The 24,747-nt window shown below is 38.8% G+C and overlaps 1 protein-coding gene across 1 annotated transcript in view; it reads right to left on the bottom strand.

The window, feature by feature from the left end:
* LIN7A (lin-7 homolog A, crumbs cell polarity complex component) overlaps positions 1 to 24,747 on the bottom strand; it is a 173,334-nt gene that overhangs the window by 40,607 nt on the left and 107,980 nt on the right. Inside the window, exons 3-4 of the mRNA XM_053585504.1 lie at positions 19,115 to 19,186; positions 16,489 to 16,698 (exon numbers count right to left, since the gene is read on the bottom strand). Of these exons, the coding sequence (XP_053441479.1) occupies positions 16,489 to 16,698; positions 19,115 to 19,186 (282 nt within the window). The remainder of the gene's footprint in view (positions 1 to 16,488; positions 16,699 to 19,114; positions 19,187 to 24,747) is intronic.

Raw genomic sequence — 24,747 nt, 5'->3', positions numbered from 1 at the left:
ACATTCAAAAATCTTTTCCCATGCTGAGGGCTTTTTGCTTTGTTTGTGGTATCCTTAGCTGTACAAAAGCTTTTTAGCATGATCAAGTCCCAGTTATTTATTTTTGGTGTTGCTGCAATTGCCAGGAGGTCCTCCTCATAAAGTGTTTTCCCAGGCCAGTATCTTCAAGCATTTTCCCCACACTCTAAATGTAAATCTTTTATCCAGCTAGAATCAAATTTTGTCAGTGGTGAGAAGTGTGGCTCCAGTTTCAGTCTTCTACACGTGGATAATCAGTTCTCCCAGCACCACTTGTTAAGGAAGGATTCTTTTCCCAGTGCATATTTTCGTTGAGCTTATCAAAGATCCTATGAAGCATGTATGTGGCTGAGTTCATCTCTAGATTCTCTACTTTATTCCATAGGTCTACATCTCTATTTTCTGGCCAGAACCATGCTGTTTTGATCACTACAGACTTACAGTATAACCTTAAAAATCTGGCAACGTGATGTTTCCCTATTTGTTTTTATTTCTAAGAGCCATTTTTGCTATTTGGGTTGTTGTTCTGGTTCTATATGAATTGAAGTACTATTTTTTCAAGTTTTTTAAAGTATGACATCAGTGCTTTGATGGGGATTACATTAAATCTATAGATGGCTTTGGGTAGTATGGACATTTTAACAATGTTGATTCTTCCCAGCATAGCCACGAGCATGGTAAGTTCTTCCATTTGTTGAAATCTCCTGCTACTTCTTTTTTCAAGATTTCATAGTTCTCTTTATAGAGATTTTCACATCCTTTGTTAGATATATTCCCAGGTATTTCACCTTCTTTGGCACTACTGTAAAAGGAATCGAGTCTTTAATTTTATTCTTAGCTTGCTATTGTTAGCATATTTTTTGTGGGTATTGATTTTGTATCCCAAGACGCTGCTATATTCCTTAATCACTTCTGAGAGCTCCGTAGTTGAGTCCTGGGATTTTCCAGGTATGTAGATCATGTCATCTACAAAGAGCAAGAGTTCGACCTCCTCTGTCCCCATTTGAATATCCTTGATCTCCTTCTCCTGCCTGATTGAGATGGCTAGGACTTCCAACATGATAGTGAATAGCACAAAGATGTTTGCACCAGAATGTTAACTGTGGCTTAATTCATAATTGCCAAGTCGCGAAAGCAGCCCAAATGCCCATCAACCCATGAATGGATCAACAAATTGTGCGGTATATATACCAAAGAATACTATCCAACCATTAAAAATGACTTTACATTTTTTATGTTTACCTGGATGGGGTTGAAACGCAAGAATGGAAAAATAAATATCCAATGTACTCAATACTAATACGAAACCATTATATAAGTAATTACATCCTCAAATGAATAACAAAACACAAATATAGTCTAATTTGGGGGCAGGGATAGGAGGGAGGGGGAAAGGGGAGGCCAGAAGACGACTGGAAAAAGAAGGGAGGGCATGTGGAGGGAGCTCACCTACTGTGCACATTGTGAGGGTGTATAATACGTATACCTACTGGACGAGGGGCTCTTTCACAAGCGGTACTTTACCCTGGAAGTGAGAACAATATAATCTAAAAATTTGTACCCTCATATTAATTTGAAATAAAAAAAAATAGAAGCAAAAAAAAAAAAAATCATGATGCTCTGTCAATCATTCTACGTGGTCATACACGGTAATGAGGATCAACTGTGGTGTTTTCCTCACCGAGACCTCGACTCAGGGGCAAGCCTTAGATGAAGTTACTTTTCCAGAATGGTGCTAACGTTGGAATTCCTTAGGGGCTATGATTTGGCAAAAGTCCACTCTACTCATATACACTCTACATGGCACAAGGTGTGCAGTTGTTAGATTTTAACCCTACAGCTACTTGGTTTGCAGTAATTTTTATGAAAATGTACTAATTTCATCAAAGATAATGGTTTTCAACTAAGGATGATTTCGCCTTAGGGTACATTTGACAATGTGTGAAGACATTTTTTGATAGTTATGACTTGAGTACTGGTCAGGGTAAACATTCCACAATGAATAGAACAGGTGCCTTAACAAAGAATTGTCCAGTTCAAAAATATTAATAGTTTTGGTGCCTGAAATTGGCTTACGCCTGTAATCCCAGTACTCTGGGAGGCTGAGGCAGGTGGATTGTTTGAGCTCAGGAGTTCGAGACCAGCTTGAGCAAAAGCCAGACCCTGTCTCTACTAAAATTAGAAAAATCTGCCAGATATTGTGCTGAGTATCTGTCGTTCTAGCTACTCTGGAGGGTGAGGGAGGTGGATTACTTGAACCCAAGTGTTTGAGGTTGCTGTGAGCTATGATGCTACAGCACCCTATCCCGGGTGACAGAGTAAGACTCTGTGTCAAAAAATATACATATTAATATTTTCTAAGGGTGAAAAATCCTGGTTGATAAAGTAATTATGTGAAAAGCTTATATAGTAGAGTTTAAAAAAGAAATCTTTTCTAATTTGGAATTCTGTCAGATTAATAGAGCTGTTAAGTTTACATTTGCATCTGACAATAAATAAAACTAAATTAAAACCTATGCCCTTGTGCCTTTTCACAGAGAAGACCCACAGACCCTACAGACTGCTGAGCTGGAGCTCCTCACTCTCTCACCAGAGCCCTTTTTTCTCCTGTATCAACAAGAAGCAAGATCCATCTCAGAGACCTGAGACTTCCTTGTAATTCCCACCCTTCACCTCCCACATCCAGTTGATGTTACTACCAAAGCAGCTCTCCAATCTCCTTTCTCGGCACTCTAATTGCTCTTCATCCCATTAAGACCATCCCATGTCTCTCCAGAACTCTGAAGACTTCCCTAATTGATATTCCCTCATCCGGTTTCTCCTCCCTGCCGTCCCATACCCCATGCCCACATGCTGGCTATTCCCAGAATTAACTTATTTAAATATAAATAAAGCCATGTGGCTTTGGCCATGTCCTACCACCTTCAAATCATAACTCCAGGCTCGTCGTGCTGGCTCCCAGGACCCCCAATCCAAATCTTTAATCTACAAACATGCTGTTTATGTTTGTGAATATATTATTCCTTCTGCCTGGAATACCCTCTGTGAACCCAGTCATTCTAACATCCTCCAGATAACTGCAATTCATTCTTTAAGATCCTACTTATACGTCATTGCCTTTATAAAGGCAGAAGGTGTTGTTCATTTGCTTTTCAATTCTCAATTATCTGCCCTAGTGTCTATATCCCCCAATGGCAATAACTAGCGGGACTGTTAGGGGGCATTTCTTAACTGATTGCCCAGATCCCGGTTGATCGCCTCTACTCACTTACCTAATCTCCTTCTGTGCCCCACAGCAGTCAAATTTATCACTCCTAAGGCAGGAGAGTCCTTTGCACACCCAAATTTAGCACCATGTCCTGTTCTCTTGGCTTTCAAAAGTAGAAGTGTACGGACAGCCCAAAGCCCTCGACTAACTTTTCTCTTTTACTAGATTTCTGAATAGGCAGTGAGGACTGCATAGGTCGTAATGAGTTCAGAATGAAAAGGCTGAGTTGAGAGGCAGGTCAGGGTGATAAGCCTGGCTCAGGCTGATGCTGGGGGTATACTTACTAGCCTAGCAATGATTTAAATTCATGTCCCATCAAAAACACAATTACTACATACACAGACTTTGACTCCAGAATCTAAAGTCTCGTGGTTTGGTTCATTTCTAAATTATATGCTTAAGTCTAAAACTACGCCAAGTATTTACACAGTTGTTGGTAATAAATGGTGTATCTATGGCTAGAAAACCTGACTTCGTTTGAGAAGTGTTTTAGTGTCACTGACAGGCGAGGTCAGCAGTTTATATTTCAGAGTAAGGCTGGTAATGCTAAAATTTGATATGAATGATTCTGTATCTATGAGAGAAGAGACAGGACACCAAGGAGGAGAGGTACGTGGCCAAAGGTGACACACTCTGCAACTTCGCTACACTGGCCACACCTCACGACTGAACTTAGACAGCTGTGGTTCCAGCTCCACAGCTCCCAGGACTTACTGTATTTCCCATACATGAGCCTCAGCAACTAATATTTGAGTTAGAGTTTCATTATGTCATGTGAACTTCTCAGCAAGCACTGTAGCTTAGATGTGTTATCTGATTGCCATCTGTGTTAGGGTCTTCCTTTTTTGTGAGAATATAAGGAAAAGCGTAACAAGATCAAAATTGATTCCAGAAAACTATAGAAACCTTTCACTTGCATTTTGTTAGGTAGACTCATGTAATTGTGGCATATTAATAACATTCCAACTCTGCTAAGGCTGCTGCCAGCCGTCTTTAGACCAACATTAAGAAGTTGAAAGAGGGCGGCACCTGTAGCTCTGCTTTTAGGGCGCCAGTCACATGCACCAGGGCTGGTGGGTTTGAACCCAGTCCCGGCCTGCTAAAAACAAAAAAATACCAGGCATTGTGTCAGGTGCCTGTAGTTCCAGTTACTCGGGAGTCTGAGGCAAGAGAATCACTTGCGCCCAAGAGTTTGAGGTTGCCGTGAGCTATGAAGCCATGGCCCTCTAGCCTGGCAACAGAGTGGGCCTCTGTCTTAAAAAAAAAAAAGCAGTTGAAGGAATGTTCCTCCCAACCAAATTGGAGGCTTAAATTAAATAACTGGCTTCTTCACTAATGGTGAAAACAATAAAAGCAATGACTGATAACTGGGTTTGGTGAGTTCCACCACGTATAAATGATGCCAGAACGTTAACCAGCATAAAATTGGAAGACAAACATATTATTTTTTGGTTTATATTTTCCACCTTCATAAACTAACTTTTCAATAGGAAACATGGAAGCCTGTTGTACTAGAAGATGGAAATAGGAAGACACTCCTGGGGGTTTGATGAAAGGACTGTAAAATAGAAATACACAGCCATAATGTTTGGTTACTGTGAAATCATCAAGTCCCATTTTTGCCAATGCTATACTTATCCTTTCTCCTTTTTCACCCTAATTACTATTAGCAAAGTTTGCTAGGACAGGTGTTATTACAGGAGTTTTACAGATATAAAGACACCAAAACTTTCAGTGACTTGCCCATAATCAACTGGTCAGTGACAGAGGTCCAGCTGCCTCTGGGGTTAGATTATTCACTAGGGAACTGTTCCTGTCTCTTCAAGTAAACAGAAAAGAGAGGGAATGGCCTAAACTGGGCAGAGAATTTATCTGTATATACAGGCAAAATTGTAAGACAGGAGAAGACTATTACCTGACTTACAGGAAAGGAAGTAACGGTTTCTGTGGGTATTTAATAAGTATTCAGCATAACAGCAGCGACTCTTCATGTCCTCTCTTAATGTTCAGATTAATCTTGTGACAAAGGCAATTGCTATTTCTGCTTTACATGTGAAATAAGTCTCAAAGAGTAAAGGACCACATTACAGTTAGAGCTCAACTCTTGAGAAAACTAAGAACTTGAAATTTAGTAAGTCCCTTTGTTATGTTTAAAATATAAATTGATGAGGGCGGTGCCTGCGGCTCAGAGGAGTAGGGCGCCGGCCCCATATGCCGGAGGTGGTGGGTACAAACCCAGCCCCGGCCAAAAACTGCAAAAAAAAAAAAAAAAAATTGATGATAAAGTAAAAGTTCCTAATTTCCATTAAAGCGAACAACAGAAAGGAGAATAGCCCATAAAACTGTAACCCTATGTCAGATTCCAGTCCAGTGATTTAGAAAAAAAATAAATAAATAAACTCACTTAGAGAAAAAGTTTTAACATGTGCATAATACATTTCATTTCCTGTGTAATACACAGGTGCTATTACAAAGTCTTGGCATATTGCCGGAGTTAAGAATTGACGTACAACATTGAGGTTCCTATTTCATGTAAAATGAAATGAAAACTTTTGAGTCCCGCCCCTAAACCCTTGTCAGAGCTTCCGTCTCATCTTATCCCGCGGTCTCCACCCCAGTTGCCCTGGTCTTCCTTCCGCCGCTCCTGCATGTCAAGTCATGGACTTTCTTATCTTGGGAATTTCACATAAGCTCTTTCTTTTGATGGAAATGGATTCTTCCTTATCCTTAATCTTAGTTTAAATGTCAGCTTTCAAAGAGGCCCTTTGCCTAACACTATTAAAAGTAACTCCTCCAGCTCCATTATACGGCTTTTGTGATTTCTTACTCTGTTTTCTCTGTAATACTTGCCACAGTATTTACTTATAAGACAGTGTTATATCCCGAACTAGAAACTTGTGCTTTTTGTGAACTTCTCCTGCTTCTCTGCTTCCTTTAGTCCACACCTTGGGACCAAAAAAGAACTTAAAAAAGAAAAAGGCTATGAGTTTTTGACTATAGGCAGAAAAACAGCGTGCGAGTTTTCTTATCAGATGTTTTCTTTTTTTTCTCATTTAAGACTAGATAAAGTGGGGGCTGGAGAAAAGAGGAAGAAGAGTCTGAAGGGCTTTACTGACTAGGTAGTGAGAAGTAAAATGACCACGTGCCGCAGCGGAAGAGGAAGAGGGAAGGGGCACTGGGCACACGCAGCTGGGAGCACGTGAACCCAACAGGTTCATGACTGTGAGCCACTGGTCTTATCCCACAGCCGTGGACGCTTGCAAGCATTGTGGATTTGTGACATTTGCACATAATGCAGAAGGCTAGAACAAGCTCCTACAGATATCAAGGTCCTATTCTCTGGAACCTGTAAATGTTACCTTATATAGAACAAAGGTTTCTTTTCAGAAACGATGAGGTTAAGGCTTTCCAGTTGGGGAGATGATCCTGCATTATCTCGGTGGGTCCCAAAAGCAATCACAGGTATTCTTACAAGAGGGAGAAGTGGGAGGTTGGGCACAAAAGAGGGTAATGTTACCATGGAGACAGGGGTTGGAGTGACACGGACACAAATCAAAGACTGTCCGGAGCCACCGGAAGTCTGTGGAAGCAAGCAATGGATTCCCACGAGCCTTGAGAGGGTGCACAGCCTCGCTGATACCTTGATTTGGGGCCAGTGAAACCGACTCGGGACTTGTGGCCCCCAGGATTGTGAGGTAATACATTTCTGCTGTTTTGTTAAGACTGTGGCAATTTGTTCTAGCAGGCGTAGGAAACGAATACACCCAGAGAGTGATTGATCTCATTACTCTGACCAATGTGGAACTGAACAGACTCACTGGAGGCATTTCTCTTAGGTCAGGATAACTGGCAGCTAGACCATCACTGTTACGTAACCACTCACCACACCTGGGTATTTTCATATATCACCATCATCTTATTCTTACTCTCTACCAGGCAGAAAGTTCCAGGAGGGTTATGAGCATTTCTGGGTTTTTAAATTTTTTTAATTATTATGGGTACATAATTTTTGTATATATTTACAGGGCACACGTGATGTTCTGATACAGGTACCCAATGTGAGGTAACCAAATCAGGGTACCTGGGGTATTCATTTAACATTCCTTTTGTTCACCAGTCTATATCCGGGGCCTACCTCAGTAGTGAGCACATAATAATTGCTCTACAAATAATTGATGAATGAATGAAAAGCATTGGTAAAATAACAGCACAAAAAATGAGAAAAGCGCAACCAAAAAATGGTAAAGAAAGCTGTCAGAAAGACTATACCAAGTAACTAAACTGAACGGTCAAATGCTCATTATCAGCAATTTCAGTAAAGATTTGGGTCAGTCTGATCCCAGGTATGGCAATGTCTCATCCAGAGACTTAGACTTTTGTATCAACTAAGTGTGAGCGTATTCTGACGGTATGTGTTTTGGCACTGATACCTTTTCAGTTAGTTTTGTCAGCCTGATCTCTGTGTGTGCTCAAAGCTCGAGTTGGTCTATTAAGGTGTAAGAGCCAATATAACTGCTGCTGAAATCACAAGGTGGGACTATAGCCTGTGAGCTACTGTTATCTGTGACACCATATTCCCCTGCTCCGCTTTATAATCTAATAGGTTATAAATCTATTTTAATTACAAGTATTCTTACGAGAGGGAGAAGTGGGAGATTGGGCATAAAAGAGGATAATGTTACCATTATCTAGATGATATCTTATCATGAGCCAACTCAGAAGGAAGGGGACTAGAACACTGCTCCGTGCTGCAAAATACACAGGATCAGGCTGCATTATTGGACCATGCTGCCCTTCTGAGAGTGACTGGGATGAAACAACATAATTGTACTTCTCTTGGCTCCTTCACAAAAAAGTGTCACATGGTGTCATCCCAAGAACAAAGATTTTCAGCACTTAGCTGAAATTCCAGCTTGCACTCCTATTTAATTATAACCCAAACAATCTCCCACTCATCTTCTGAGAAAAGTAACGAATCTGCTCACGACTTCTAGGCACTGAGAGGATGTGAAAACAGCTTTACTTGAGGCCTCTCTCTGCGTAGAATTAAGTTGGGGGTCTTCCCGTCTGGCCTACAGAGGAACTGAAGGCAGAGGCTCTGTCTTTCCCCCTCCCAGGACCACGTGGCTTTAGAGACTGCCTGAGGACCTGGCTCTTCAGCCAGCCCAGGGAGAGTGGCTGCTCAGGCCATGCTGTGGTGCTGGTGCAAAGTGGAGGGATGGTTTAGGCAGGTGTGGAACAATTCCAGCACGGGAACCAAATGCTTCACACTTTCTTACTATTCTGGGCCTTTTGAAAGGATCAAAAGGAGCAAACTCCTTTTCAAAACATTGCTATCTTTTGACTGATTCTTAAGTTTTGAAAGGCCAATGCCCCTTCTGAGTAGCCAAGAAAAACAAGTGACCCTCTATCTATCAAAAATTCACTTAAAGAAAACTTGATAGCTTCTACATTATACACGAAAGCACTAATTTCTTAATGGCTAAAATATTTATTCACCTTAAATTATGATTAATAACGTCAGACTGCCTGAGTTGGGACCTCCAGCTCTGTTACTTAGCAGTTGTCTGAGCTTGGACAATTTACTTGATCTTTCCCTTCCTCAGTTTCTCATTTGCAAAACTAAATGAAGATGATAATAATAGCACCTAGCACAAAATATTATGGGGAAGTAAGAAATTCATTATGTAAATGCTTACAGCAGTGCCTGACATTCAACAAATATTGATTAATATCTGACTATATACAGGAATTGTTCTATAATAAGCCTGTAGTTAAGGCAATGAACACATTATTGCCGTCAATGGAGCACACATTTTATTGTGGTACTTAAAACTTTCATAGAAATCTTGCAGTGTGTTTCGTAGCAATTAAAAAAAAATGCTTTTACAGGTGGTGCCTGTAGCTCAAAGGAGTAGGGCGCTGGCCCCATATGCCAGAGGTGGCGGGTTCAAACCCAGCCCTGGCCAAAAACTGCAAAAGAGAAAAAATGATTTTGTGGCCTGGTGCCTGTAGCTCAGCGGCGAGGGTGCCAGCCACATACACCAGAGTTGGTGGGTTTGAATCCAGCCTGGGCCTGCCAAACAACAATGACAACTACAACAACAACAACAAAAATAGCCGGATGTTGTGGCGGGCACATGTAGTTCCAGCTACAGGGACTGGGAGAGAATTGCTTAAGCCCTAGAGCAGCAGTTCTCAATCTGTGTGTCGTGACCCCTTTGGGGGTCAATGACTCTTTCACAGGGGTCGCCTAATACATCCTGTATATTAGATATTTACATTACGATTCATAACAGTAGCAAAATTGCAGTTATGAACTAGCAACGAAAATAATTTTATGGTTGGGGGTCACCACAACATGAGGAACTGTATTAAAGGGTCGCAGCACTAGGAAGGTTGAGATCCACTGCCGTAGAGTGTGAGGTTGCTGTGAGCTGTGACGCCACAGCACTCTACCCAGGGCGACATAGTGAGACTCTGTCTCAAAAAAAAAAAAATGCTTTTGTGTTTCCTCTTTGTCCAGACAATGGGATGATATAGCTTCACAGACCTCAAATATAGAATTCCAATTTCTGTTTCCTCTTCCTCCTATACCTGACAGTATTTTGCATAAATAATTTGAGTTGTGAGTACTCACCATTAACTTGGCACACACATTTATAAAACTGGAAAAAAGCCAGATGCCAGGAAAACAGTTTATTCTGCTCCATACCTAAACTTTTCCCCATTCATCTGTTATGCTTAAAAATTAATTAGCAATGTGCACACACTGTATCAACAGCTTTATTTAGATTTAACTACAGGGCTAGGGAAATGTAATTGCGATTTTCCCATCAATGGAGCTCTAAAACAACGTCTGCATTCAGAAGCTAGTGAAGGCCCCTTTTCAATAGAACACATTTTTAAAGTTCTAATACTTTTATTTTACCCTGTTTCCCCAAAAATAAGACAGTGTCTTATATTAAGGTGTGTTCCCAAAGATGCGCTAGGTCTTATTTTCAGTGGACGTCTTATCTTTCCTGTGAGTAGGTCTTATTTTCAGAGGATGTCTTATTTTCGGGGAAACAGGGTATCTTTCTTTTTTTTTTTTTTTTTTAGAGACAGAGTCTCACTTTACCGCCCTTGGTACAGTGCCATGACGTCACAGGACTCACAGCAACCTCCAGCTCTTGGGCTTCCACAATTCTCCTGCCTCAGCCTCCAGAGCAGCTGGGACTACAGGAGCCTGCCACAATGCCCGGCTATTTTTTTGTTGCCGTTCGGCCGGGGCTGGGTTTGAACCCGCCTCCCTTGGTATATAGGGCCGGCACCCTACTCACTGAGCCACAGGCGCCACCGTTATCTGTTTTCTTCTTTCTCTCCCATCAGTACCAGCAGGATATCATATTTGGGGCAACTCACTTGGTCTTTCTCCCCTTTTAAAGAATATGAATAGTTATACATGTACAGGAAGGTGAAAAGAATGTTCAGGGATGTCCCTTGCACCCTTTCCCCATCCCTCATCCTGTAAAATGACAGAATAATACAGTACTTGGCATTGATACAATCCACAGAGCTTAGATTCTGATTTCACTCGGGTTGTTACTGTTTATTAAAATAACCAGTTGTTCCATTTGGTAATCATCAGCTGTGATTGCAGTAAAAGTTGAAATTTGTTTTATGTGTGTGCATTTGGATGTGAGTCTGTATGTGCATTTATATATATCCATTAGTGTGCACGTAAAAGACGCTGGAGGGGAAAGAGAGAGGAGGGAGGAAAGAAGGGTGCGAGAGAGAGAAAGGAGAGAGAGAGACAGAGTGAGGGAGAGAGAGAACACTCTGGCACTACCCATTTCATGAGACCGTTTTTTTTTTTTGTTTGTGTGTTTGTTTGTTTGTTTGGTTTTAAGAACAAATGGGAAAATACAGTGTAAACCTGTTAAACTGTAAAGTACTAAGTAAATAAAAAATATGTTGTAGTAAATTTCTAATCTTTCCATTCAGGAAAAATGTCTCATGAAAAGGGTACGCGGGCAGAGTTGTCGGGGAGAACCTAGTTCCTGGCCTCAGAGTGTAAGGTGGAGCGTGTTTGTGCAGGGCGTTTATATAGTAGTGTCAGCAAAATTCCATCTGAAGCAAATCTGTAGACTCACATAGGCACAGACTTAGAAGGAACTCTGGGGCCAACCTTTCCAACCCTTTACAGAGTACACTTCTCAGGCCGTCTTCCAATCTGTGCTTTAAACTTCAAATGATGGGTACATGCCGCCTTAGGACCTAGTCTTTATTCAGAGAGCTCTTTAAGAGCGTAAAAGCTGTTTATTACAGTAAGCTGAAATCTGCCTTCCCTGTGACTTTGACCTCACTGGTCTCCATTCTGCCATCACACAATGGAGGGCAGCTGAACACCATCGCCATTCCCCTAAATCAATAATTTTCAACTGGAGTGCTGCGGCAATGGGTGTGCTGTGAGAGGCGTGCCTCAAAAAATTTGAGAGATCATTAATTTATTTTCTAAAGAAGTTCAAAGCACGATAAGTGTATTCTTATTTTTACTCTTTTTTATCAACATAATTTAAGTGTGCCATGGAAGTTTAACTATAGGGTCAAGAGTGTCATGGGATAAAAAAAAAGGTTGGAAAAGACTGCCCTAAATATTCTCTTCTCCACCCCAAATAACTCCACATGTTCCTTGCATAAAGATGGCTCATCTCTGGAGGAGTCTGGTGTTCTTTGCAAGGAAAGAACCATAGCAGGATGTGAGATGAACGGCATGCTTGAAAGGCGGACCAATCTATTTCCATATTCTGTGCAAGGTATTTGTACCAATGCTTCTATTATCACTTTAGCCTATTTTTTGCCCCTCTCTCTCAATTTGCCTTATGTTTCTCTTAAAAGCAACGGAAATTATCTAGGATTTGTTTCCAGGCTTTGGTATTTGCTATTCTTCCCTGATTCTGCATATGCGTAACTAGGTTTGTGGGCACAGGACCAGGATATCATTTATATTCTTACTAAATTCGACCGACTGTATCATTCTATTGAGATTTTTCATATCCTGACTCAATCACTAAATATATTTACTATCCTTGTTGGGTTCACTTTGGCTGCAATCTTTATAAATAGTCCTTTTCCCTTCTCAAAATTGCTGAGAAAACACTTGAACACAAAAAGGTGAAAAGGGGATCATTAGAAAGCTATAAATTATAACTGTAACATTTTGGCCTCCTACTAATGCTAAATTTTAACTTGGCACTCAGCTGTAAGTTTTCTCCTTTTCACTGAGGATTGACATAAGCAGCAGCTATACATAAAGGCTTCTGTGTTTTCTATAAAATTGTATTAGATGATTCAACATCTCATTTGTAAAAATCCTACAGAAATTTCTCCTGGCACCGAGGGTCAGAAAAAAAACTTCCTCTCCCAATGATAGCTGAGCTGGGATGCGTTCCTCTCTATTTTTGAGTTCCAAGAAGCTGAGAGAAAAAAAATTAATTACTACACTATGGTATCTTTTCTTTATTTCTGTTTATTGATGAAACCCTTTCTATCCCACTGATTGCCTAACATCTTATTGTTAACAATTCTGTATGAACATACAGGGTGGACATGAAATTCGTGTACTATTCAAAATAGTTTAACATAGTAAATTGCACACAAACGCAGACATCTTGTATTTTAATTTTTATCAGACATCATGACATATCCTTTCAACATGCAGGCAGGAATGAAAACATACAAATATACAAAGGTACTCAGGACACAATTTCAGGTGTCGGATGTTTAAAGTTCGATGGAATGATGTTTTTTAGTTTTTAAGTAGGACACTGGGAAATTTTTCCTCAGAGAACTTATACTAAAGCAGTTAAGGGTTCCTTCAGTTCTCTAAATCACTTCAAAAATTGTTCTCAGTTTGGAATGGCATGTTCTGGAAATCTTCTATATTTCATCTCCTCAAATGGTACCTTATTTCAAAATAGAAATCATTCAATCATTTGCTAATCTTTTCCCTTTTTGGCCCTTCCAGTGCAGAGTAATTTGTTCCATTAAATACTGCTACCTGCCTGAAATGATTCATAATGAAAAGACCTCTGGCCTCAGTTTAGAAGCCCAAGTTTCCAGACTTGGATTAAAACTGTTTATGTGACTATGAACCAGTCACCAGGTTGTGATTTTTCTCAGGACAGAGTACCTGTAAATATCAGGCACTGTTAAAATGTATAGGACTTACTTTTAAACACTTTAAAATAGGTTGTTTATAATATATAGTCTGATTATATTGATGTGTGGTATTTTAAGCTCCAGGTTTAGGTGCTTAATAAACCAGACTCCAGTGGTTACCTAGCATGATATCAGAAAGGCGACACCCAGGAGGAGCCACCAGAAAAGCTTTGGGACACCTGCTTCAGTGGATGCATGAGGCTTTGCTTATTAGCAAAAGTGTGTCGGAAATAAATTTTCTTTGGTTAAATTACTGGGCCATTAAGTGGCACAATAAAAGTTATAAATTGAAGTTAATGGGCAACACTACAGGTTATAAATACTTGTGGAATTTCCAAGTCTTTTAGAGACATTCCTCACCTTTGCATGGACAGGGTGTACAAGCCTTAGGGAGGCCGATAGCCTGTACAACGGGACTAGTGTTGGAAGCTGACCACCAAACCATACTGTTTTCCACTGTTGGCTTAACAGTGTTTCTGGATGACTGGTGCTGAATATAAGGGTAACAAAATCCTGGCCCTGGAATGTTTTCTCGCCTGCCTCAAGTGCATCTTTTCCCCAAGGTTATGATGAGAACTCCTGAATGGACAGAGACCCAGGATTTCATCACATTTATGGAAGTGGCTGTATGAGTTGATTACTGCCTTCTTGCTAATAAATGTTTGCTAATGTACTCACAGAATTTTCTTTAAGATTTACTTTTAACAAAACCAGCTAAAGCACCGTCACAGGAGGATGGTTAACCCTCACCCAGCTCAGCCGTCTTCCGTAGTCACACTCACCTGTCCAAAGTATGTGTGACCAAATTATCACAAGACAGTTTTCAAGAGATGCTTTGTCTTGATTTAATCTTCACTAGAGCTCTTCTAATTATAAATATTCCTGTTTATTTATTTATTTATTTTTTTTGAGACAGAGTCTCAAGCTGTCGCCTTGGGTAGAATGCCAGGCGTGACAGCTCACAGCAACCTTAAACTCTTGGGCTTAAGTGATGGTCTTGCCTCAGCCTCCCAAGTAGCTGAGACTACAGGTGCCTGCCACAACACCCAGCTATTTTTGTGTTGTTGTTACAGTTGTCATTGTTGTTTTAGCAGCTGGGCTGGGTTCGAACATTGGTGTATATGGGCCGGTGCCCTCCCCACTCAGCTACGGGTGCCGCCTTAATATTCTTTTTTTTTACAGATAAGAAAATTCAAATTTAGGGGATATTATAATCCTTAACCATATGGATATGAAATGGTAAAACCATATCTGTCTGACTTCATTGCTCCAGTGTTCCCTGCTGTCTGCCAGGTACATTATAAAGACATGCAAGAAAAGCACAAGTGGTTGTGAAATGCCCACAGTGCGTTCCCTGCATCATACGGGTTAAATACAGGCTTTTAGCTCCCTTAACGGGAAGTTCAAAGTAAACCATCTGCTGATTAACATCAAACATATTTATTGTTGCTTTATAAAATTAACGATTACTATTAATATGTTTTGGATTTTTTTGTACTTTTAAGACCATTGTAAATTCTAGTGTCTTCTTTTTATCTACCCTGTATGTCCACATGTTCAGAGAAATAATAAATTCATGTTCTGAGACATAGATTACTGTGAGACAGCTGGGTGGCCTACCTCTAGATTCCGCTAGGCCAGGAAGTTCAATTCTGAAATTACCAGTTGAAACGTCCTCTGAAAAAGTCATAGCCCTCTAAAGGTCAATAACAAAGCCTTTGTCCAAGTATTATTATATAGGAAAAAGTAAATAGCAATTGGATTGCTGAAGTGATATAAAATATTCATAGCATGATAATTTTGATATGCCTTAGAGAACAGCAGAGTTGAATGAACAGTTTTGGCTTCTATAAAACTTCTAGCTGGGCTAAAAAAATTTTCGAAAAAACCAAATGAACAAAATTCAATACAAAAAAGTTTCACCCTATAGCTACCAAAAAAAAAAAAAAAAATCACATTCCAAACGCATCTTATTTTGGATCCTGTGTTCTAAGCAAAAATCAATATGGCTGCAAATAACCCAAATCTGGTTTCCATTAAAATATTTAAGTTCTTAGAAAAACTAACTTACACTAATAGGAAGGTACACATTGACGTGTTTCAGTTTATATTTCTGAAATTGATGCTTTTAGGTTCTTTACATTTGGTATGAGTGAAAGTTATGGGGTGAAAATTTGTCATTTGACATGAAGTTATTTCTTTAGCAAATAATGATAACATGTAAAGGTAGGGGCGTCCAAAGGATATGAGGTTATAAAAATGTATATTCACCCAGGAGTTGGAGGTTGCTGTGAGCTGTGTGATGCCATGGCACTCTACCGAGGGCCATAAAGTGAGACTCTGTCTCTACAAAAAAAAAAAAAAAATGTATATTCATACTTTTACTTTAAAATACTATGTATTTTTATATACTTTAATTTCACTTGAAAACCAAAATATGTATACGTGATGAGAAGGTAATATGAACAAACGTTTTAGGGGGAGAGGCTAACATACATATATTTTATATTTTTAATTATTATGGGTATGATGTATATGTTCCTAAATACATGTGATATTTTGATACAGGGATAGAATTATACTATAGTTGTAGACTTGGTTTAAAGAACTATTAAGTGCATTGGCCTTTTTTATATCTGTTATTATTATATAAACCTTAAAATTATCTTTTCTCTGTAATTAAAATGAAAAAAAAAACCTTGAAATTATGTCTTTCTAAGTGTTAATTCATTTAGAGTATTATGGGGGGGGGATTCTACTAGTTGTGATAATTTCTTGGAATGATTTTCCAACCAGCTTGATAACTGACCAAGATGAAATGAGACATAAAAAAAATCAAATTACAGCTTTTATATGGTTTGGTATCCATCAAAGCTTAGGAAGTTGTTTGAATACAAAATTACGATTTGTTCTGGGATCTTGACACTGATTTCAGTAACAGCAGAGAAAAAAAAAAAATGTGCTTAAGGAGAAAATCTCCCATCGCTTTATAAACATACCACTCCGTTTACTGACAGCAGCTGGTCTCCTCTTTTGAGGCCTCCGTGCCTTTCAGCCACCCCTCCAGGGATGATGCGTGAGATGTAAATGGGGGAGTTTTGCTCCTTTCCTCCCATCACGTTAAAACCAAGGCCTTCGTCAGTCTTTGGCAGTTCGACTACCCGAGGATGGGAGTGGCCTTCACTAGCTGCAAAAGCTGCAACTGTTGCCTGAAAGAAAAAATGGTCTTTTGGTAATAAAACGGGGGAAATGAGGCTAATGACATGCTTTGCGGGGCACAGCTCAGGCAACTTCTCATATTTTTATAGCATTATCCTGTAAAAGAAAGAACACAAATGGGAGGGACCTCTTTTCATTTAGATGCCTGTTGGGACGCCTCTCTTTGCTAAAGCCTCACCCATCCATTTCTAGAGCTTATTCGCTATGATAAATCTTTTCCAGTTACCTCTGTTAGATGCAAATTCCTCCTACTTCTGGAGTCCAAGTAGCTTCGTTAAATATACTACCTACTGCCATAACTATTTTGTACAGAGGTGGACTGTCGGCACTTTAAGGGCAGGGAGCGTGTCTCCATTTTTTCGTATGACACGCTGTCTAACTTGTGCTCCTTTCAAGTAAAAGTTCATAAATATTTATTCAACAAATTGAAGAGTACTTATATGTGTATATACTGGTGTATACATATATACCTTGTTATTACTGAACCACAAGCTTAACAAATGTTATTTTTTTATTGAGCATGCCCCAAAGAAAATAAAAGATAAAATAAAATAATAGATTCAAACAGATTACTGTTATTTCATGCTAGTATCCCATATTATTATAGGAGATCTTATCTGACACAGTATTTTTTCCTCTACATTTTATATTAATATTTCAACTGTTATAGTGACATAGGCAAAATGAACAGTCCATGGTTTTACACCTAGATATAGAAAACATTATCTAATATGGACATAATTGTGCTTTGAAATTCATATATTAATTCTTTAAATAAGTTCACAAAACAAGTTAGTTACCATTAGTTCCCACCCCCCACAGAAATAAAATAACAGCTTTGAAGTAGTTTCTACCAACTTTCTCTGCCTGCTTCTTACTTTCCACTACCATTATCCCACTTTGACTACAGTTGATGAGATCCCTACTGTAAAGTGACTTATTCAACACCGTGAAAATATTGATTCCAACTACGGTACATTCTTTCCCACACACAGCAGTATCACGTCCATTTAGCATTATGCTACTGTCTGCATTTGGTGAAAGATAGTGAATGAGATGAACACAACGGCTGGATTTTAGCTCCATGCATTTGCCCAAGCAAGCCTTGTCGTCATGCATAAATGCTAATGGCTGACATGGATGCAATGCAGACAGCCCAGAAACAACCAGAAAATATTGTGCTATTGCAACATTACGCTGCTATCCTGCTGTTCTACATGAATAAGAAATGAGAATGATAAAACACTACATAATTCACTTTCCCCTTAATTAAACCGTGTAGGGATCGTTTTTCTGTATGTGTTCCACTTCAGTACAAGCAAAGCGTGATGCAATGACAACAATACCTCCTTTTTTCCTGAGTTATTAAAAAAAAATTACAAATCTACAGTGTTCAATTACAGAATGAAAACTAAAAAATCAGAAACAAAACAAGAGATGATGTAACCCAAAAGGATTAATGGAAAATTATAATTATTTCCAATGGTTCTTATTTTTTATATGTTATTAGAAAGATAAAATAATCTTAACAGAAGTCATGCTTCTATTATAACATTTCTGTATTTGTGAAATAAGACGTGTATCAGTCTGTTTTCCAGATAATTTCATGATCTTATGGTAAGATTACCATTAGGAGGGTCTCTGGAATCTCTGGATTTGAGTTTTTAAAGAGCAAATGTGAGCAAAAGGTGATAGGCCCTTTAAGTTAAGGCCATATTCTTTAAAAAAAATTAAAGACTTTATTTTTCCCCACTTTGGGATAGGGTCTTGCTGTGTTGTCCAGCTGGAGTGCGGTACGCAGTTCACTGCAGCCTTGAACTCCAGGGCTTGATGGACCCTCCCCTCACTTTGCCTGCTGAGCAGCTGGCACAGGAGGCATGAGCTGCCACACAAGACTTTTTATTTTTTTTTTACTTAGAGATGGGGTGTCATATTACCACATTTTTTAAGCAAGTTACCCACTGCTCAGCTGAGTACATGGAAAAACCCTAGATCAGTGGGTATCAGGTGAGCTGTTTTCCTGTCTAATTTAAATAAAGTCTTTAGATCTGTGGAAATAAATCTTCATGCACTGAATAGGATGTAGTTTCTTTTGGATCAGAGTAATGTGTTAGAACACCGGATAGTTATTTCATACAATGAACCAGTAGATTTGCTTGTGCCAAATGGACATTTACTGAGCTGAATGAAATCATTCTCCTTTCTTAAGCTACAGAAGCAGCAGAAACGTTCAATTTTCCATTAGGATTTTTACCTGGGAAGTAGTACTGGTTCTAGACTCTGGGCTGCCACTGATGTCTAAATTCTCTTACAGTGTACACACGAGAATACCTGAAACACACACGCGCACAGTCAATTACTAGATAACTGGGGTCAAGTGTATTTTTTAAATTGCTCAAGGCTTACCTTTGCTGTGGCCCTTGCACGGAATTCTGGACAGCCATTAACAGTAATTGTTTCATGCATATATTGATACACCTAAAATGTTCACATAAAAAAAGAAATGTGTAAGAACATTTAGAGTATCGATTCTTTCACTGCAAACAGAACAAATACACTTTCTTTGTAAGACAGAAGTTCTCTATTACCAAGTAAAATAGGTCTGAATCAATTATACTGATGATTTGGACCAAACAAATACCTCCTATTGGGATGGGGAAAGCAATCACCTCTATTCAGAAGTTTTACATTGGTTTATCTGTGTTTATCAAACAAAAAAGCTCTTTTAAACTTGGTTTTAAAAGAAAACTCTACTATGCCAGTAAAAATTTTATATGTAAATTTATATATAAGCCATAGTTCTCAAATATGTGATAAAAATTATACATATAGGTACTTCTTGAATATTGTTAACACTTAAAAAAGAGTTTTCACAATTAATATTTCACAAACCTGGGATAACGATATATTTTCTTTGGACCAAACTCTATCATGTTGGAAAGTATGCTACTGTTAATGATACACACTCATAACTTTGAACATTTACAATGTAATCTACTCAGTATAGCTATTTGACTTTGTAAGTGGATAACCAATAAGTCCTTTTAGCATAGAGACAATAAAGGTTTTCCTGGAGCAAAAACAAAGTAGGAGATTCTTAGAATTAGTAACACAGAACAACACATCAGTTGTGGATTCATGTTAAGACTTAGGTGAATAGAAAGGATGGGCCTGACGTGGTAGTTTAGGCCTATAATCCTAGTACTCTGGGAGGCCAAGATAGGTGGATTGCTTGAGCTCAGGAGTTCTAGACCAGCCTGAGCAAGAGCAAGATCCTGTCTCTACTAAAAATAGAAAAATTAGCCAGGTATTATGGCAGGTGCTTGTTGTCCCAGCTACTCAGGAAGCTGAGGCAGAAGAATGGTTGAGTCTAGGAGTTTGAAGTTGCTGTGAGCTATGATGACTCCAGAAAAAAAAAAAAAAGAATGGGGACAAAATCAGGACCCAGAATGATGTCTTATAAAGAGCACAGGTTTTGATGATGAATGGACCTAATTTTGAGTCTTACAATACACTTGGGAAACCATGAAGCCTTGTTTCACTACTCTGAATCTATTCCTGCCAATCTAAAAAAAAAAAAGGGTAAATAATATTTTTTTTAGTAGGGTCATTGTTATTTGAAACAATACTTTCAAGGCTTTGGCACCTAATAGCACTCCTTAACCAGCAGATATTCTTACTAATCATGATTTAAGATATGACTAAAGATATCATTATAATGGCATAGACAAGATGCCTTCCCTTTAAACTGCCAGAAAAGGAACTATAAAATCTTTATATCAATGATAGAATAAATAAACTCATGTACAGATAAAGAACCTTAAAAAAAAACAGTTTGAAGAAGATATTTGGAAAGAAATAACAAGCTTAAGTATGTTGGGCTACAAGCTCATTTTGGATTTAAATAATAAAGGCATAAAATCTATTGCACAATGTGGAGAAGTAAAAGCCCACGTGGTATATCCTGGAGTAGTTTTCTGGAGTGACTCAATGGCTATTTAAGTAAAAAAAGTGAAAGAGGAAAGTTGCACTTGAAGATTTTCAGGGGTTTCCCCTTCTGTTTATCTTATTTTAAATTGCTACATCAAAAATTATTAAAGTGAATACAAACTCTGACTACTTTGTACATCCAACAACCAGTTATTGGGTGGCTGGGACTAATCTCTTCCCCACGTTTTGACTAACTCATGATCTGTAATATCTTTGGTTGAATCTCCACCCAGGCTGACGCATCTTTCCCAGGTGACCCGGTCAGAAGAAAAGAGACTAAAAAGATCAGAGCACAATTCAGAATCTGCCCCTTTTAGTTTTGAATCACCACTAAACAATTGCGATACTCAATTTCTGTGGGAAATGTGAATGGGAGTGAGAACAGATTTCAGAAGAGTATTTGTGGAATCTGAGACATTTTCCTGCGAATTCTTTAGGTTAACAGAATAGCTGCTACATGCAATTCCAAGTGCATCATTCTGTTTCATAGACATGGCGGTTTCACAAAATCCTACTTCTTTGCTCTCACAGCACATTTAAGAAGCTTTTTCCCTGCCTTCCTTCTCTTGTTAATAAACTCTCTCAAATCTGACCCTTTGCTCAACCCTAACTCATTATCTCGTGCTGAGAGCACTGCACTAGGGTCTTAATTGGTTCTTCCCGCACCCAACACTACTCATTTTAGTGATCCTCATCAGGTGCCTACCTGACCATGTCACTACTGTGCTCTTGGCTGTCTGCTGCCCTTACAGGGAGGTGTCAAAGTCAAACGCCTGCAGGAGTCAAGCCACAGAGAATCATTCCGGACCCAGCCTTCTCTTGTCAAGTCCTATTTCCCACTTCCTTTCCTCCATCCCCACCGTTCCCCAAACACATCAAACCCAGGCCTCTGCACCATGCTGTCCACTCGGAATGCCCTTCTACATGGCAGACCCTTTTTTATCCAAGTTTAACATGATGATTAAAGGCTTGATTTAAATATTATCTTTTCTGTTAAAAGCAGAGGAGGTCTCCCTCTCCTCAGACCTGGCCATCTGCATTTGTCTGGAGTTATTTGGTAACATTTCCAGGGACAGTGACTTCTTTGCTTGTATCTAAGGATGTCTGTGAACACAATCAGGTAGCAAATAACTGAGGCATCGCCATCAATTGATTATAACAAAAGGTAATTTTGTAAGTGCTCAAGGTATGGTAAATAGGCCATGTACCTTATAAATAACACAAATTAAGAATAATTATCCTTAATATCTCAATTTGAATTTTGAATTAAAAAGTGGCATATGCAAAGTTAGTAGATAACTGCACCAGCTCTGAAGATGATTTGGAAACCAACGCTGCCTCTGCCACTTACAAATTGTATAATGTTGGCCAGCTTGATATCTCCGATGTTCAACCTCTTTATCCAAAAAAAAAAGGTGCCTTTAAATAATAACTAACTCCTAGGTCTGTTCTGAGAATTAAATAAGACAGGAAGAATTTGCTGCATGTAGTATGTTTACCAAAAGTTAGATAGTACCTTTATTGCCACTGGTGTTAGATAATGTTTCTCATCTTATTTGACCCCAAGATCTTTTGGGAAGAAAAATCTCAGGACTAGTAATCCATGAATGTTCTTCACAAAAAATTGATTGAAAGCTGTAGTTCTCAGTTGGGGGCAATTCTGCCCTCCAGGAGACATTTGGGAATGTCTGGAGACGTTTTTGGTTATTTCAAACCAGAGAGTGGGGCTACTGCTTCTAAAACTTGGTGGCAGGGATGGTGCTGAACTTCCCCTGCTGTGCGCCTGTCACAAAGGATCAGCCGCCAAAACGTCAACAGTGCTGAGGTTAAGAAATTCTGGTCCTGGGATTTTGTGATGTAGGCTAGTCCTCACTGGAGTTAGATGATATCTCAAAGTAGTTTTGATTTGCATTTCTCTGATGATGAGCATTTTTTCATATGTCTGAAGGCCGTGCGCCTGTCTTCTTCAGAGAAGTTTCTCTTCAAGTCCCTTGCCCAGCCTGCGATGGGATCCCTTGTTCTTTTCTTGCTAATGCGTTTGAGTTCTCTGTGGATTCTGGTTATTAAACCTTTGTCGGAGACATAACCTGCAAATATCTTTTCCCATTCTGAGGGCTGTTTGCTTGCTTTACTTACTGTGTTCTTGGCTGTGCAGAAGCTTTTTAGTTTGATCAAGTCCCAATAGTGTATTTTTGAAGCAGCTTCAATTGCCCAGGGGGTCCTTCTCATGAAACACTCGCTCAACCCAATTTCTTCAAGGGTTTTCCCTGCACTCTCTTCTCGTATTTTTATAGCCTACATCACAAAATGGGATTACACCTGCGGTGCATCTTACAAGGGTATATGTGAATCCTAGTAAATGTGGAATGTAAAGGTCTTAGCAAAATAACTAAGAGAATGCCAGGAAAGCTAAAAATAAAATAAAATAAAATAAAGGATATCATGTATTAAAAAAAAAAAAAAAGAATTACAACAAAAAGAAAAAAAAAAAAAAGAAATTCTGACCTAAGGAGTCAGCTATGTCTTTTCTTCCTATATGCAATAATTAGTAAGCCTTAAAATCTCACTTTTATAGTGCTGAATAAAGAATTTGTAAATGTGTAATAAATATTCTTTGGAGTAAATTATCATAATTCTGGTGCGCATTTAATGAGGACTTACTCTGGGTCAAATGTAATGTTAAACATTTTATATCCGTGAGCTCATTTAATTCTTACAACTCATAACTTGGGCACTCTACACACGATGAAAGGGAGTTGCAAAGATGGTAACATGACTATAATCACAAAACTAGTTTCAGATTTGTTACACAAATTCATCTTTATCTGCTTTCAAAGTATTTCTTCTTTCAACAATTATCAGGCTTTCTTACCCTAAGACAGCATCATCCTACTACTATTCTGACAAAATGCATGCAAACAAAAACTTGCAGATGCCAAAAGAATTTCTTTATAATTTGAATAAATGTATGTAGGTTTTATACAGCAGCTGCCATGAAACAAGTGATGGATGCAAATGTACAGTGCAAGAATTCTCCAACCAACAAAGCAATCACATCAAATAAGAGTGAAATACCATTTTAATCTCTCTTTATGATCATAATATGCTAAGATTTAGTGAAACAAAACTAACGTTATTGCCAGTCTTCCTCCCCCCTCCATAAAACACAATAGATTCTGATTAGTTGGTTTTCAAAAGTGAGCTGAAGGGAACAAGATCTAGTTAGAAAGTCAGGTCAAAGCCAGAAGGTATTAATTCTGTTTCCATTAGCTGTGTCTCTTTATGAACTTCTCAGCCTCCCACTTCCAAAGGGACAAAATGTATCTATATGCTTACCTTTCTCTTCAAGGACATCTATAAAAGTATTTGTAAAATCAAAGGAAGTTGTTATGGAAAGCTAAAATGTTTTACCAGATACCCTGAGAGTGTCCTTGAAAGAGAAACTTGTACGTGCTTCACCAAGGTGCTTTTCAGTAGGGCTTGTCTCCTGAATCCTTTGGGTCCCAAAGTGTCTGATAAACTTAAAGCTCTAGCACTGTAAAAACATTGCACTTGGTAAGATGAATTTAATCCCCACAGTAAGTCAAATAAGTGACAGGCACTCTCCTACAGAGTTTTACCTTAGATTTTAGCATGAGAAATTCCTAACCTTGACTAAATCCTACGGATTCAATACCATTTTGCATATTTGGGACATATCCCAAGCTGTTGAAAATTAAAAAATATAGATGATTCAATTAAAGCAGGGAAACTATAGTGAATTGGTTCAGAAAGTTCACTTAATCATTCACTTAGCTGAGATCCATCTAGGAGCTATTCTCGTCAATGTGCTAGGCACTTGGGCTTAATTATGAAAGAAAAAAAAAAGACTCTGAAATAACATCAGTTTTCACTATAGAAGACATGGTTTAAAGCAGTGGTTCTCAACCTTCTTAATGCCTCAACCCTTTAATACAGTCCCTGTGGGTCACAACCCACAGGTCGAGAACTGCTGGTTTACAGTTTTCAAATGAACAATTTGCATTGTACTTTTTTCATATGGAAAAGCA

Source organism: Nycticebus coucang, chromosome 3 (genome assembly GCF_027406575.1).
Source record: "Nycticebus coucang isolate mNycCou1 chromosome 3, mNycCou1.pri, whole genome shotgun sequence".
Classification (NCBI taxonomy): domain Eukaryota; kingdom Metazoa; phylum Chordata; class Mammalia; order Primates; family Lorisidae; genus Nycticebus; species Nycticebus coucang.
This window is presented reverse-complemented; position numbering and strand designations above follow the sequence as displayed.